We start from the raw sequence: 16,700 nt of genomic DNA, 5'->3' as shown, positions 1-16,700 counted from the left end.
CTGACACTTTAATAGGAGTCTAAGTGTGTGTGTGTCCTGATAGCAAGTCAACTGTCTGCCTCCTACTCAGGTCACAAGCAATAATGCTACACTCAGCAAGTAGCCTGAAAAGGGTAGGACATGTTTTTGGTGTTGTTGGAGGGACTGTCTATTTTGAGGCTGTTATAAATCAGGAACTAAAATGGTGAATTAATTTGAGCTTACATAGTGCTTTTCTAGTCTTCTGACTACTAAAAAAACTTCCTAACCTATTCACACCTATTCTCACACTGATTGCAAAGGCTGCTATGTAAAGTGGGATTTTTAGCTAATTCCATTCATACACATATCGCAGATGAAGCAGGGCTTAATGTCTTGCCCAAGGATCGAACCCCCGCCCTTCCGGTTGAGAGATGACCGACTCTACCTAGGGGTTTTTGTTGCATTCAATCTGTAACATTCACATATCTCCTCTCAGACTTATTCCATTAACAGCTGGATCAGTTTGATCTAGTTAAATTCAACCCTCAGGTGCAGCTTTTATGCCAACTCCCTTGTTCCAGGCTGTAGCACATAAGAGCCTGTCATTGGAAGGATCCAAGATCCCCACTTAAACCATCTCAGTTTGGTCTAATACCATTTCCTCATGACGACTTATGGTTACACTGCTCCTCCTGCTCTTTAACTCGTTTTCATATAGGGTAAAAGACATTGACATATGAATGTTTGTGCAGTCTGTGTGTTTGTGTATTTATGTGTGTGTGTCTGTTCTCACCCCGAATCTGCAAGCCAGGCCCACAGGTCTCCTGAGCTCCAGGGCTGTCCTGACGAACTGACCATGGAACAAGCTGGCATCGACGCCATTTGTGGGTTTTCCATCTGAAAAAAAAAATATATATATTAGAATCAAAGGGTGTTTAAGTCAGATGAAGCGAAATGGCTGCTAGTTTGAATCCATGTGCCAAATACAAAGTAAAAGTAAGATATCTTGCAAGAAAATCCAAGACGATGCACTGTTTACTATATCCATTTAGTTTAAAAAAAAACATAACCCACTCAGATGTAGTGGTGGGCTCAATCTGACTGTCTGACTGAGCTCACAAGCTTTTGGACTAGAGATACTAGAATCCAAGGATACTGTGAAGGTACGGTCATAGCCATCTAAACTTAACCATTATTCCTTGTAAATCCAAATATGATGTTTACAATAAGTAATGTGTGCAGATTTCATGTTAAATATGTAAAAGTTACCTGTATCCTTGACAGACAGATGGAGCATCACACTCTCTCTCCTGGTTCAGAACCTCAGGACAGTCTTGTCCTCCATTGGCTGGTGACTGAATGACGATACGTTTTCTGTACTGCTTCTTCTTGATGTTACCACCTTAGCAAAGGAGGCAAACAAAAGAAAACGTGTGTGAATTAACAATAACAATTGAACTGACAAATAAATAATGGTAAATGGACTTGAGCTTGTACAGCCCTTGTCTAGTCTTCTGACTACTCAAAGTGCTTTCACACCACAGGTCACACCTACACATTCACACACTGATGACAGAGGCTGATATGTAAAGTGACTATCAGAAGTAACTAATACCATTCATACACATTCATACACTGTTGATGAAGCAGCGGGAGCAACTTGGGGTTAAGTGTCTTGCCAAAGGACACAACGGACATGTGGCTGCAGGAGCTGGGGATCAAACCTTGGACCTTTTGGTTGAGAGACGACCGACTACCAACTGAGCCTCAGCTGCCCCAGGTGAAAGGGTCAAAATGCAACAGAATAAACTATGCTCACTTATTACAGAACTTCAAAAATGTAGATATTGTTAGTCAATTCTGCTATTTTTAAAACAACATTTAATCTGTCCATTGAGTGTAAAGCAGGCCAGTTTTTCTGTAAGGCATCCACCCGCTCAGCCTCTGCTCAATCTGACCACTTCAAGGAGAAGCTAATACAATCAAATGGGAATATTGAATACCACCCCATCATCTGCTCTGGTATCTCATACATCTCCATGGGTGGTAGAGGTTATGGATTTTACAGGAAGTCTGCTGCTATATCTGGACTATCATATCAGATGGCACTTCTCACAAGGCTAAAGGCATGGAGATTCCTGCTGGACGATCATTTTTCAAAGACTGAAATGATACAGATAACAGAATAAAGTGCTCCTTTCATCTCATCATACAGAGAAAAAGAGCTTTCAAATGGGAAATGTCTAGAAATGAATATGGGAATGCTACAAACAGTATTTTAGATACCATTTCTGGGCAGACATTTTCCTATCCAGTTGAAAGTCATGATCCTCACATTAAGAATGGAATAATCTTTTTGTCTCCATGTTAAGGTGTGGTTATGTTTTTCTAATTATTTGGCTTTTGCTTTGTTTAAACTTCCTTCATTTACTTTTTGACTTGCTTCTACATATCTAAGCTTAGTATGTGTTCATTCTTGGATTAAGTTGTGTTACTCAACAATAAGCAGACCAGTGGTGCTATACAGTATTCAAGATAACTGAAATTATGTGGACTTTGGTGTTTATATGCTTGGTTGGGGTAGCACATAATACCTGTGTAAATCAAGGCAGGTGGACACAAACAACTCCCATGATCTGCAAGGTAAAATGACCAACCCCTCCCCCAATGTGGTACTATAAAGTCTTCATTTACATTGCAAATGCCTTAGTTATATAGCAACCTTTAGTGGACACACTGAATACAGTCTCTGGGACAGTTTGTGCATTAAAAACAATGAAGCAAGTTGAAAATATTTGGTGTGACTCTGGTGTTTTAAATGGTTGGTTTGGATCCACAAAGTATTCCTGAAACACTGAATCAAACGACAAAGAAGCTGATCAGGGCAGTGGTACACAAGCACACATTCTGCAGTGATACATTTGTGTTTCTGTCAGAGGACTCTGGTTGCTTTGGACAGAGCGATGTAATGACAGTTTCTGTTTTTAAAAAAAAATACTTCCTTTTTAACAAAAAGGACTATCTCTGTCGGTTATCTTTCTGCAATGTTATTTGAATCCTGTCACTGACAAAGACAATCATGTATTTATTGGCCGCCCTTTGGCCCACTTTGTTTGCCTTCACCAATGAAGTTGCAGTTATTAAAATTCAAAACATTTAATCAATTATTTAGACACTAAAATCTGTAAAATAGAGCCCAAGTTTAAACTACCAGAAATAGATTAACACGCTGTTTTATTTAGCCTGTGTGACACGTTGAGAAGCTTCAGTGTTTGTGCTAAAAAAAAAAAAAAAGAAAAGAAGAACAGTGGCTACCTGCTCTGCATGTTGATGGGCACGGGCTCCAGTCGCTGTACGGGGTGACGATGCAGTCTCTCTTGCACGGCAGTAAGCAGGGCCTGACGGTGTCTGGGCGCAGACTCTCTGGACACCTGAAGGTACATCATTGAAATGCTCAGGCACACACACACACAGAGTACCCTTGAAAATCTGAGAAAGATGTGCTGGATCAGAGCCAGAGGGAGCACGCTGGGAGTTCATGTGGAGGTTCCTAATATGCCTGATTTAGCACAGGATTTTTTTTTTGTAAGACTGGGACTGTGTGTGAATGTGTGTGCAATTCTCCATACAGTTCTAAACAAAGCTGGGGGGAAAAGGAAACCTTGCTTGCAAAATTAGGTTTGATATGTTTGTTTGTTCAGTTTATTATTAGACCTGTTAAGGGACAGAAAATACAAAACAAGGCAGGGAGGATGAAAGGAAGACAAGGATGAAAGAGGAGGGAAAGAAAGGCTGAAAAAGAAAGAAAGGTAGAGGTGGAAGAACCAAAAGTTGGTAATTAAGAAAAGTGAAGAGGTTGGAAAGCAGAAGACCCCAGCCTAAGGGCACGGGCTTAAAAATACCAAATTTCTCCTTCAACATTTTCCCAGATCATAAAATCCCTTTCCATTGAAAACGAGGAGAGTCAGGAACATCTCTGTTATGTATTCCCATTACAGATCCCTAAATAAGACATGGTAAGAATCTCTTCTGGAAAAAATGACAGTTGATATTTGCACCTTTTAAATATCTCAAATTATGGTTTATTTGTCCTATAGCGTTAATGCCTTTGAAGGCTCTCATGCCACTCCGTGTTCACTGGTCACATCTCGGCCACAGCTGGTGCTAGTGGTGTGAACGGGAGCCCCTCTCTCCACTGATGTGAAAGTGTGTCTCAAGGCAGCGGATTCACTGCTCAGCATGTAACAGTAGGTTTAGGAGTAAAAAGCGAGATTAATTTCCATACACAGCGTGGGGGCAGGCGGGGTTTGCCTGCGCAGTGCCGCTGTGCTGCCAGAATAATGCTCCCGTTCTGTTGAATAAATAAATAGATAATTCATGTTCCCAGCGGATGCCTTCGGGAGGGGAAACAGGCCCTGATGCTAAAACAGTGGGCCAGCAGCTCATCAGCTCATCAGCCAACACCTCCACCAGACAGCAGCAGCAACACGCCAACCGGGAGACTAAACGGCAAAATGTGCCCCGGCAAACATCTGCAGCCGAAAAACAAAGGTTGTTTTTTTTTTAACTTAGAAAATTCGAACTATTAAAAATGATGTCACCACCTGAAGAGTTTCAGTAACGGAGCAGCAAGCAAGCAGAAATACAGAGTTGATAAGTATGCAGAGCTGCTGGTTTGGTACGATTGTCCCCCCCCCCCCCCCCCGTCTTTGAATGACCGTTTCTCAACACATTTATTTGATCACTTCGCGGCGAGAGAATAATGTGGAGTCTCACTTTTTCGGGGGAACCTGGCCCACGTTGACCCGGACACAGATGACCTTGCGAGTTTGCATCCCAACCGAGCACGAAGCATCATCTCCACGCGTCCGACCTGCAGACGCGTTGGTGGCCGGGATGGATGAGTCCTCTATGCACTGCCCCCATGCGCCGGTCTGCCAGTGGTACACGGTGCAGGGATGGTCGTTACAGCTCCTCACCTCCTGCAGGGCGCTGGCGTTTGGACACTGGATTCCACCTGAGAAAGCAAGAACCTGGGTTAGACTTGTACCTTCCATGGACCAGAAGACTCATTAAGATCTTACAAAGACTGGGGATCTTCCAGGGTCACTAACTGCAAGACTACAACTAGAGTCCTTTTGAGACTATTTCCCATCATGCCCCTGGTGGAAATTTACAATTACAACTTTTGAGCAGAAAACCGGACAAGAACACAAACTGATGGATTTGTGCAGAGAGCAATAAACGCCTCTTTTCATGATAAGACTGGAGAAGAAAATACGGTGGATAAAAACTGCTGTGGCCCTCAAAAAGTCCAGAGATTAATGATTGAGTTCATATTCCTGGTTAGAACCATGGATATGCCTGGTAGGTATTGCTACAGCGACAGCTAGGGATTCTGAGGGCACAAACAATTCTTTCCACGTTTTTTTTCCTTCTCCACTCTTCAGTGGTTTAAAGGGAATGACATGTTAAAGCTCTCCCCAACTCCAGAAGTTTCTCCTCCTTTTCCACATTCAAGCAGAACCACACATTCCTTCGCCTCCTGGCTGTGTCTACTAGTTTGCAACTTCCTGTTGGTGGCTGGTGAGACCGCTCCTATTGGGTGTTCACAACGGTCACTTCACTGAACAACACATTTGAAGTAGTGTGCCTTTAAACTGTTTGGATTTAGTTATTTGACCACAAGGTTCACTACAGCGAAACCCAACTAAAACAAAATCCTCATGATTTATTCAGACCTCGGATATGTGTCGGTGACTTTGATATCGCTTGGAAAGTGGTAAGGCGTATTAGCTGTACATATAGAGTCAGAATCTCAGCATAATTGATAGAGGAGATAGAGATCAGGCTGAAAGCTGTTGGATATCAACAGATTTGGGATCATATGAGTGTTATCCAAGGAAGAACAAGCTAAAAAGATGATTTCCTTCATTTGGCAGAAAAAGACACCCAGAGAAAATAGCTTTACTCTTGGTGATTCACTCAGACATCCAAGTGCAATGCACATTGGCGGCAGACACAACAGTTGGACTGTGTTCTAGCCAGAAAGCCCAGCCATCAGGTGTCTTAAACGGGACAAGAACACAAACTGGTGGATTTGTGCAGAGAGCAAGAATGCCTTTTTTCATGATAAGACTGGAGAAGAAAATGTGGTGGATAAAAACTGCTGTGGCTTAAAATGCAGATTTTCCATCATTCCTAATTTGTTAATATGAGGAATTCCTTTGCAGATTTTTTGGCTGTTTTTTTTATCCTTTGAAAGCATCCTCTTATTCAGTCTTAGTCTGCCGTCAGACTGTTTAATCGGACTCTTTAACAACATCACCACCTCATGCTACACACTGTGTGTGTTTTTTTAAGAACAAGTTACTGTGTAATTTTACATTATTGTATTTTTATTTTTTATTTTTTATTTAAATGATGTAAATATGTTTGATCTGTTTTTAACTTCTAATAAGTATATTCCCGTCCCTTGTTTTCTGGAGCTGCTGTAATGCACAAATTTCCCCCACGGGGGATCAATAAAGTTTATCTTTATCTTTATCTCACTTTTCTAATCTTCATGTGGCATTTTTCTCATCCATTGCTATTATACTTTTGACCTCTCTTGTATAGCAGGGAGGTGATAGAACACCCTGCAGCATCATGTTAAGGTAAAAAAGGAACTGCTTTGTCTTCAAAAAGGATGATACTGAAACTGGCTGCTAATCCAGAAGCCCAGTCGTCCAATGCGTTGGTAAAAACTTGCATGCTCAGCCCATTTGCCATTCTTAGCACTTCTTTTTTTCTTTGTCTTTAGTTTGCTTTTAGGCCCTTTGTCTGTTGGCACCAGTACAATACGATTTGTAAATCTACGACACACTGAGTAGTGGCACGCTCATGTTAATATGAAACACCTGCTCTCTGTTGGTATTGAGTTTACTGTTTCCAAAAGGAGTACTTGGTCAAAGTCAAGTAATACAAAGAAGAGAAAACAGAGATCCAAGGGAAATGTTAACAGAAGTGAGGCTCTGTTTAAAAATTATGCCTGTCAACCAAAGATAAAAACAATGGATGTGCTCTGGAATAGTACAAAGTAAAAAGCTCCTCATTAAGAATTTAGAAAAAATCTGAGAGTAAAAAAAAAAAAAACGAGTTAGAAGCAGGAAGAAGAAGCTCATTTTAGGGTTTAACCATTTCCAAGACTGTGTTGGTGTGGAATATTCCATTTTGATTGACATCACCCTTATTTGATTGATCTTATTTGATTGATCATCTTCTAGGCCCCGCCCACAGCAGAAATGCCTGCGATAATCAGTGTATGACGGGTTAATAAACGTAAATCATCTCATATCAGTCATCTATCTAGTCATCATATTCTTTTGCTCGCATGTCAAAGTAAAGTTGTTTTTAAAGGTGCTATAACAAAAATTCCTATTATTTGTATTATTATTAGTAGTAGTAGAAAGGCTGTATGTATCATTGCTGTACATTAGCTTTTAGCTTCCACTTGATTGACAACAAACAACCCTCGAGCAGCAGGAGAGATAAACCAGAGGGTCTCGCGGGGGATGACCTGCTGCCGGGATTAACAAAGGAGAGATGAGCAAGATGCCAGAGTGTCAACACAAAGACAGAAACCTGAATGTGGACCCAGGTGGGGTGTGCACACCATGTGACCCTCTTCACCACGAAATCTTGTCATTAGCAGCTGCCATCCCCTGGAAGAAAAGACCCTTCCCCAGGAGCAGGTCAGCCATTAGAAGTCATTGAACGAAATCTTTAAGTCAGAGCATCTGAAGCGGACGTGAGACAAAAGAAATGGCTGACCTGAGTGTAAAAGCCCCGGAGTAATGTCCTTCACATGGGCCTTTATAAAATATATATTATTGGATTTCATGAGGGTCGTCATTTATCAAGCCTGCAGCTCATTAACACATAGAAGGACACCATCACTCCTGCAGCAGTTAATTAAATAGTCAATTGATAAATATTTAAGTGCGGTCAAGACGATTAGAGAAATGCACCTCTACAAAGGCTGCTTTCATTTCTGCTGCCATGTCAACAATTCTGGAACAGTCTCCTCCGTATCATCATCACTGTGTTCACATATTTACTGTGTGGATTATTTACTCTACAAGACCTTGTCAACAGATAATCCTTTCTGTCATCCTCAGTGTTTGTCTTGACCTGAATAATTAGTTTACACACCGCCTTGCTACTGCTATTGTTCAGTGTGTGTGTCTCGATCTCATTATGAGGCAAATTATTAATTGAAAACTGTCCGTTGGCTATCTGTTAGATACACAAGATTGGCTGTGTATGTTTTGGTAAGTTGTGGGTTTTTTGTTGTTGTAGTTTTTGTCGAATTTACCTTATCCTGATAGGACAGCTGAAGGGAGACACAATTTATTGGGAGGAGAGAGTTTGGGTGAGATTGGGACCCTGCGGGGAGGATTATAGTCTCTGCACATGGGGGGCATTGGCTCTACTGTCGGAAATTAACCAGCATGCTGATGATTTGGATTTTTCCATGGGAGACAATAAGAAGGTTTGACATGATGACACATGCTTTCCAAGTCGTCTGTCCCATTCTTTCTTGTATTGTATCCATTACTTATCTTTTTAAATATGGCCCAAGGATAAAGTAAAAAAAAAAAAAAGTATTTATGTTTGAGACTTGTTATCCATATATGTGCAGGTGGACGGTGTAGCATAAGTGCAACACTGATGCTTTTAGCAAGCACATTCACGTATTTGCATTACACCACAACTAAGCCAGCGGTATCACACAAAACATCTGAACCCTCCTGGTCTTCATATGAAAAGGGTCCAACAGACAGATAGACTCACAAAAACCTCTCTACCACTCCTCTCTGCTCCATCCTGAGTCTCATTCTGTATGCTGACTAGTCCTCTCCAACCAGGTTCACTTTGCTAGAGAGAGAGAGGTCTAAGTGACTTCAACCAGCGCACACATCATCAGCTCGTCGGGCTCCTTACTCTGTTGGTTGTCTTCCATCTAATACTGCAACAGTGTCTGCCTCCTGAATGCTGAGAAAGCTAATAAACAAGTGGCGGCGTGCAACCTGCAGCCTGAATCACACTCTGCATGGACATCCCCTTGAAGCCCAGCATGGACGATGGAGTAGAATCATCCATTATGTATGAGGCGTCTCCTTACTCCAGCATGGATGCTGCGTTGTTGTGAATATGCCAAAGACAGCATGTCACGCAATGTGGTCCAGGAGACGACTGCGAGAGCTGTTAAAATGGTAGCGGGAAGTTAAAGATAAAATTCTGATCTGCTGCCAGGCTACACGATAACCATCTGTGCAGCCTCCCGTTTCTTCTCATTACAACCGTTGGTGAGAACGGCTTTATTCTCAGAGTGTGATTGGCAGCTTGGAGGGTTGGGCTTTACCAAGGACCCACTTACTTCAGTATCATTCCAGCAACATTTAGATACCAATCTCCTCCTCACCCCTGGGATTTAAAACACTTAATGCTAGGGGATTCTCAATGCTACTTCTAGTCTGTGAGAGCCTTTTTCTATTTTGAAAGCACAGTGATTCTGCTGGCCAAGCAAATCAGCAGGAGGATATTATATCATGGGAGCTATGTTTCTATTTCCATCTAGTTAAACATACAAGGACCACGTGCTACATCAGCAAAAAAACACTTTCTATTGTCTAGAAACATCAGATATGAAAGTACCGAAGACTGGCTGGATCTTTGACAGCAGAGAAGGACCTTGAACAGAGGGCAAAATCCTGGTGATTATTTAATGAGCTTATTGGGCGATATATTTGTAGTCTTGCAACAGTCCAGACAATCAGGCTGGTTTATTCTTCTAGTCTTACCCTGCATCACAGTAACCCAAGCCACAGCCTTTGCAGTCGCTGTAGAGGAACACAGAATAATTCATTTCACTCTAACATTTCACTCAGTGTATCAAAAGGCCACTTTAGACCAAAGATTCCCTAATTGGTTAGTCTGTTTTGAGAAAACTTCAGGTGAATGGGTGTAAATTGGAAGGTTTCAGAAAGTTAAAGGGGCCTGGACAAGCCTGGATGGCTCTGTAGTATCTAAGATGTCCTCATAATCGTTCATAGTGAAGGCCATTAAGTTTGCCATGAACTTCTGTGCATGGTTTTATAAAACATAATTATCTTTAGGGCTCACAGTTTCCGGGTTTTGCTTGCACATACCGGAACATGTATTAGCGTGGACTCTATGCAATGCTATGTAAATGAGATCCCAGAACATTGCAAGCAGCTGCAAGTTTCAATTCTCTAGTCGTAGCATCTTTTGTCTTGGACTGAACTAGAAGGAGAAGATATAGAGCAAAACATTGGTTTCGGAACTTGCACTTCTAGCAAAGGCTTAGGATTAGGAGTGCGATTAGTGTATACTTTGTTTAAATGACGCTTAAAGATTTACAAAGATAATTATCTGTCCAATGCAGGGACATCTGTCTAGCCCTGGGAGTGTTTCTAAAGCTGGTGGAGGGCTTACCTTCTCCTGCATTGTAGGCCAGGATGGAGCGAGCTCTCGTCTGTTTGCCCTCGGTGTTTTTTCCAGAGCAAGTGTTAGAGCACAGGGACCAGGGGGTCCAGGGGCTCAGGGCACAGTCCTTTGGGCAAGGCACCTCACAGATGACCGGCATGGGCAGGATGGCATCGCGGCAGAGCTGCCTCTCCACATATTCACCTGGATAGACAAGAACAGATCAAGCAAATTAAGACGTATCTCAGGAGACAAAATTTAGAATTTAAAAAGTAAAGCAATGTCATCCATGGATTCCTGAAGAGCCAACAATGACGGTTGCCATATTGAAAACACTATCTTAACCTAAAAAATGGCAAAGCGCTCAAACTGAGGTGGGTCTTAAGCGTCCTGGTAAACAGCTCCAACGCTCCAACCTGTGAATCTCATCAGCCGAGTCCCTTAATATGCTTATTGACAAACAACTCCTGGGCTTAAAAAAAAGAAAAAGAACCATTCAAACAAAAAAATGAATTTATATTAGCTGCACAAATAGGCAGTTTAATACGGGACCTAGCAGGGATTCTTTGGCTTTCGCAGCCAGCTTCAAGTGGACACTCAAGTTAATGCAGTGGGTTTTTTTTAACCTCCTAATTGGCTTCATTTTTCTACACGGGAGGTTTCCGCTTGGTTGCCACCTGGCATGGTTTATAAAACTCAAATGAACATGATCATCTGAGATAATTTACACACAAATATTTAGAACATGTGCAGGAATTTGGAAGTTGAAGCAGTCTCTGGCCAGGTTGTATCAACAGTTTAAAATGTGTTTGCATACTTTTTCAATCCCTGCCACATGCATAAATGACATGGTCATGACACTGATGAATAATCTTTCTATGTTTAATAAATAAAACCACTCATCTGGACATTAATACTTTAAAGACCTCTGTCGTGGTTCATGTTTTTCAAATAAGGCAGTCTCAACTCGAGCTAATGGAAGATTAAAAATGTTGGCGCAAGCAAAATCTTTGGGTTGGGGGTGCTAAATTGCCAATGTTGCCAGTATTGATCTTCATCTGCAGTCTGTCCTCACTCTCCTTACTCCCCTCCCTTTCCCCCTATGCCATTCCATCTAAGCCCATCCTGTCGCTGAAGGACCATATCTGTGAAAATCTCGTGGTGAAGAGCTGGAAGAATAGCAACCAGCGGGTTGAGTGATACGTCTGAGACCCCGGGGAAAAAAACAGATCCATTTTCATTAGAGAGAGACAACAAGAGATCAATAAGAGGCCAGTCAAGAGAAACTCTGAGGGATGCCACATGGCTGTGGGGGTGGGGCGGGGGGTTGGTGATGTGGGCCGTATGGAGCCTTGACAGGGGTAATAGAAGACTTCCTTTTGATGGATTCTGGAGGAAATCATTAAAGTGTCTGTATGACACTAGCCCTTTATAGCCAGGCTTATCGCTACACTTTGTTTGGAGCTCTAACAGCTCTGGACGAAGGTTCACCTCAAACGATCACAAACCTCGTTGGGGCTCTAAAACCATTATGCAACGGAGGAACTCCTTCTATTTTATTTTTCTAAAATATAAAGATCTAAATGAAAAAAAGGGTCTCTTTGATGTGTCTGACGTATCATTTATCTCAAGGGAATAGAACATTTTCCATTTTTCTAGTACATTTTTGTGTACTAGAATTATATATTATTACTAAAAGTACACGTCTACAATTGGCAAATATACTGTAAGAAGGACAACTAGCATAAAAAATAAGAATCATTGATGTGTGTATGAGAAAATTATACGACTCTCAGTGCTGATTTTCACACCAAAACAATACTCTCTTTAGACACACCTCCTTCATCCCTCAGCTCCCCCCTCCCCTCCTGCCTCTACCCTTCCCCTGCCCCTCCCATCCTTTTTCCCTAGCAGAGTTCTGTAAGGCGGAGATCTTCAGATATGTTCAGTTTGTCCTAGTTTGTCAGCAAACAGTGTGTGTCAGCAAAGAAACTAAGCAATGTGTTAAAAATATGTCCTGTTCTTCTTCTTTTTCTTTGAAGTCATGCTAGCTTTGGTTCTATTTTCTACGAAATTCAGCACAAGTTTAAATAATTTGTTGATGCAGACAGCACAGGTAACACCCAGAAAACAATCCTTTCCCCTCTTTTGTATCTCTCTTTTTTATCTGGACATATTTTGCCAACTGGTAAAGACATCAGATACAATTTACTTTTATTTAATCACTTTGTATTTTATTGTGAAGGACCAAAAAACCTTGTTATTCCTTCCATGTGCAATCATACTTGTCAATGTTGTGATTCTGATGAGTTGATTTTGTTTTACGTAAACAGAAGGTATGAATCATCTGTTTTTCAGTTCGGTTAGGGTTAAGCTAACATTTTAGCAGCATCTAAAGGATAAATTTAAGGAAGAAGCAGAATCAGAACCTCAGACAGACATAACATAAAATGTGTAACTTTTTGGGGAATGAAAGACGTTCAGTGTGCATGAAAGATATATCAAAGAGTGCTTGTAGCTTTGCAGGGAGGACGAGTTTCAGAGCGAGCACCTTCTTCTTCTCTCCTGTTCCACACAATGTTCAAAATCACTCTGCTAAACTCACAGATCTGAGAGGCTGAAGTGGAATCACTTCGCCCTGAGCTCAGCAAGCAATTGGAGCGATCAAAGAGAGAATTTTCTTTTTCTACATTACAAACATCAGACAAGTCAAACCGCTGTCTGAACCTCTGCTGATGGAAACGCAGCAGACGGAGGCTGACATCTCCTCTATTCAATTCTGCACCATCCGGGGGAGAGTGGCAGCAATGCAGTCAGAGGTAATGGGGAAGAAAGGCAGACTAAATCCAAGCTGACTGTGTGGAGCCGGCTGCGCTAATCTAATTTACCAATAAGACTGATTCAACAGGGTGCCATGAAAGGAAGCCAGCATGTTTTCAGCTGAGTGTCTTCCAGACGGAGGAAGGAGAGGAAGACAGAAAGAGGGATGAAGGTGAGGTCACCTTGAGGACATTTTTTTTCTTTTATGGTCAGGGCTGAAACTACTTACCTGGATTTATTCCCCAACCATTTCAATGGATACAGATAATAAGACTCCTCCAGGAAATGAGGGAGAAGAGAATGGGTAAAAGATGAGCAAATGGATATGTGAGAGGGTGAGCTTTAAGACAGGTGAGGCCTTAAGATAGATCTTCTTTCTTCTAAATGCATGACTTCATCAATCAGAGGAGGTGATGATCAGAAAACCCTCGCAGCAAGCGAACAAACAGGTACACAAGGGGACAGAGTCTGAGGGGATTTTCACCTTTGACCTTCAAAATGTAATATCTGCACCCTTGAGTCCAAGTGTTGGGAAGTGTTTGATTGAGAAATACTTCGTCCTGACTTTTCTGAGATATGGCATTTGAAAAACAAGTACAGACAGATGTAAGAACATCACAAAAACCTAATAAATCAAATAAAACTTTAACAAATGTTGATGCTTATAGTGAAACATTACCAACAGTGTCATAGGCAAACTAAGCAATCGCTTAGAGCAGATACCACCCCCGGCTCTCAGCTGCCATGGCAGACCTGTCCAATCACACCAACTTAGCCTGTATCCAAGAGAAGATAAATGTTGTGTGAAGATACCTTAATAACGCCAAATGTTTACATAACCCAGTGATCTGGATGTAGGTATAAAAAGGACCTGTTATTTTTATGTTATCTGTATATAGAGCTGCAAAATCTACCCACATGTTGACTCCAGTATAATATAATAATGACGACAATATAAGCACACTTGCATTGCAAAAGACTTTATATATTCGTGTTTGGCATATTGTCGCTGATGTGACATTTCTTGTAAGGCTTCCACAGAGGGTCGGCATACCTGCTTATCGCCTAGAGCGGCAGAATTTGCATGTGTCCTGATTACCTTTTAACGACCCTAAACATTAGGAACAAGATAGAGACCTACAGTCCTACGTTCTACAGACTACTGGCATTCGTGAAACTATTTCTTAGAGCCTGGTTTAAACACTAGTTGGCAGTGCGATTTCGAAGCTAGTTTTATCGCCAGTTTTATTTGTGTACAGGAAACCATGGCGACTATAACCAAGCGTTGGATTAGGAGCTGATTTTTTTAATTTTCCTTCTGCAAAATGGGGAATTTGGCGGAACTCTTGTAAATGCTGGAAATATGCCAAGCTGCAGACCAATCACAGGGCTTGCGGTCTGCATCAGTTTGACGCATAGTTACATTTGTGAGGAGGTGCATGTTAGGCTTCATAGTGTGTAGGTACAGGGCTAAGAGAAGTTATGACATACAATAGATCTGAAGTATAAATCAGGCTTAAGTCCACTTAAACTTTCACTTTCCTCCTTTCACCCACAATTGAAAAAGGGACAAAGTGATTGCCTTTAGGTTTTATTAACTCCAGTAAACAGCGTGTTGTACATGTTTGGCTTCTAAGAGACATTCAAAAATGTATATTGTAGAAGAGGTCTCAGTAATATCTACACGTCCTGGGGTTTCATATTTAATTATCTTCCAAGGTAATGTCTTTTCATTTTCTGAGAAACAGGACAAAAGATAATTAGTTGGCGAGAAGAAGTCAGAAGGATGATCATTTCCTGACGTTGTAACAACAGGGAGCAGTGCAGGGTGTGAATGGGGACCTTGATTATGAGGATAATGTGGAACACCCCCCATCCCCCCCCCTCTCTCCATCTCTCGCCCTCTCTCTCTCTCTCTTTCTCTCTCTCCCTCTCTCGCCCTCTCTCTCTCTCTCTCTCTCTCTCTCTCTCTCTCTCTGGTCCTCCCCTGGGCCCTCATTAGCAGCTACTGTGTTGTGGTTCAGGAATCTACTACACAACTACACATTTACACACACGGTTTTGTGGAGGAAAGAAGAAAAACTGATTGGATGAAATTAGCATATTCAGGTCATTATTGACTCGTTAAAGGAAAATGAGTTCCTTCATATTCCTCAAACTTCTGGTTTGATAATAAAAGACAGAGCTGCACATGCCGTCGTTTACAACGGCTGTGTTTTCTACATCGACTGCAAGAGCAGGATGATGAGGTTAGATGAGAGGACTACCTCTTTGAAGGGATTAGTCTTTTTCACTGTTACAATCTTGTTTTGTCTGTTTTTTAGCCAGAAGTGACCAAATCAAATATAAATAGACAGTGGAGCCAGAAACAAACAAAAGTTCAGCAAATGCAAAATTGTCAGCCAAAGCCAGCGCTAGATTTGTATCGGCTAGACTGTCAGCACCTGTCTGTCCAATCAGACTGAAAGCTGTGTGTTTGCACTTTGTGACTTTGTCTCCTCCTCTCTGGATCCTTGCTTGTGTTGTTCTTTACTCTCTGACATTGGATAAATAAGTGAATTGTAGAACTTTATGACCAGATTTATTTGCCATTTAAATCAATGCAGGCTGAAGGCACATCTGCATTTTCGTCTTAAATACGGTCCATGATGAACCAGCGTCTCATCTTCCATCATAGTTTTTTCTACCTTCTCGTGTCTCATTACATGTCACAGAATTGTAAATTTCCCCGAGCAGGCGACATTATTTAAATATTACATCATGTCTGGAAGAAAGAACAACGAAATTAAAAATGTATCCGAACAATTCTCTCATGGTGTTCTGCCGGCTGCAGTTTAACTAAAACAAATGTTTGCTTTCTGTCAGACTGCCTCAGAGAATTCCTGAACGTTTAGCATCCCTTAGAATTCAATTCTCATAAACAAATAAACGGCAGACTATTTCCTGTTATTATTTCCTGTTCTCACCCTGAATATAAGAAACAGGATTTTTAATAACCTAACAGCTGATTATCGTGTGACCTGGTGGTACTTGATGACTAACTCAGAGCAAAGGCTTCTCACTGAATTATCTTCACCAGTGCCCAAACTGGGAACTGATTTTTGTGTGTCTGTAAATGACACACATGATCTTCATTAACATTTTTGAGTAATGTTGCCCTGAAATGATCCAAAATATGTGAAAATATCTCCTCAGACTCCAGTATTGAACATCAGGATTCAAGTGAAACCAACTGAGTTCCATTTTAAAGTATGAGAGACAATTGAGGAAATAGATCAAACTTTTACAATCATATGCAATCACACATCGTTTGGATGTAGAGCACAGTGTATTTATAGTTTCAAAGTTTAGTTTCATAAAACTTTTAAACAAAGAGTCTTTGCAGTATGAGATACTTGCTCTTTAGAAACAGTCTCAAAACTTTGTCA

General features: G+C 41.3%; 1 protein-coding gene across 1 annotated transcript in view; it reads right to left on the bottom strand.

The window, feature by feature from the left end:
- The window catches only part of thsd7aa (thrombospondin, type I, domain containing 7Aa), a 143,730-nt gene that overhangs the window by 39,510 nt on the left and 87,520 nt on the right, over positions 1-16,700 (bottom strand). The window contains exons 7-11 of the mRNA XM_020638651.2: positions 10,462-10,656; positions 4,738-4,978; positions 3,277-3,392; positions 1,231-1,363; positions 755-858 (exon numbers count right to left, since the gene is read on the bottom strand). Of these exons, the coding sequence (XP_020494307.2) occupies positions 755-858; positions 1,231-1,363; positions 3,277-3,392; positions 4,738-4,978; positions 10,462-10,656 (789 nt within the window). The remainder of the gene's footprint in view (positions 1-754; positions 859-1,230; positions 1,364-3,276; positions 3,393-4,737; positions 4,979-10,461; positions 10,657-16,700) is intronic.

Source organism: Labrus bergylta, chromosome 19, assembly GCF_963930695.1.
Source record: "Labrus bergylta chromosome 19, fLabBer1.1, whole genome shotgun sequence".
Classification (NCBI taxonomy): Eukaryota; Metazoa; Chordata; class Actinopteri; order Labriformes; family Labridae; genus Labrus; species Labrus bergylta.
Note: the sequence above shows the minus strand (reverse complement) of the source record. Positions and strands in the feature narration are given on the sequence as shown.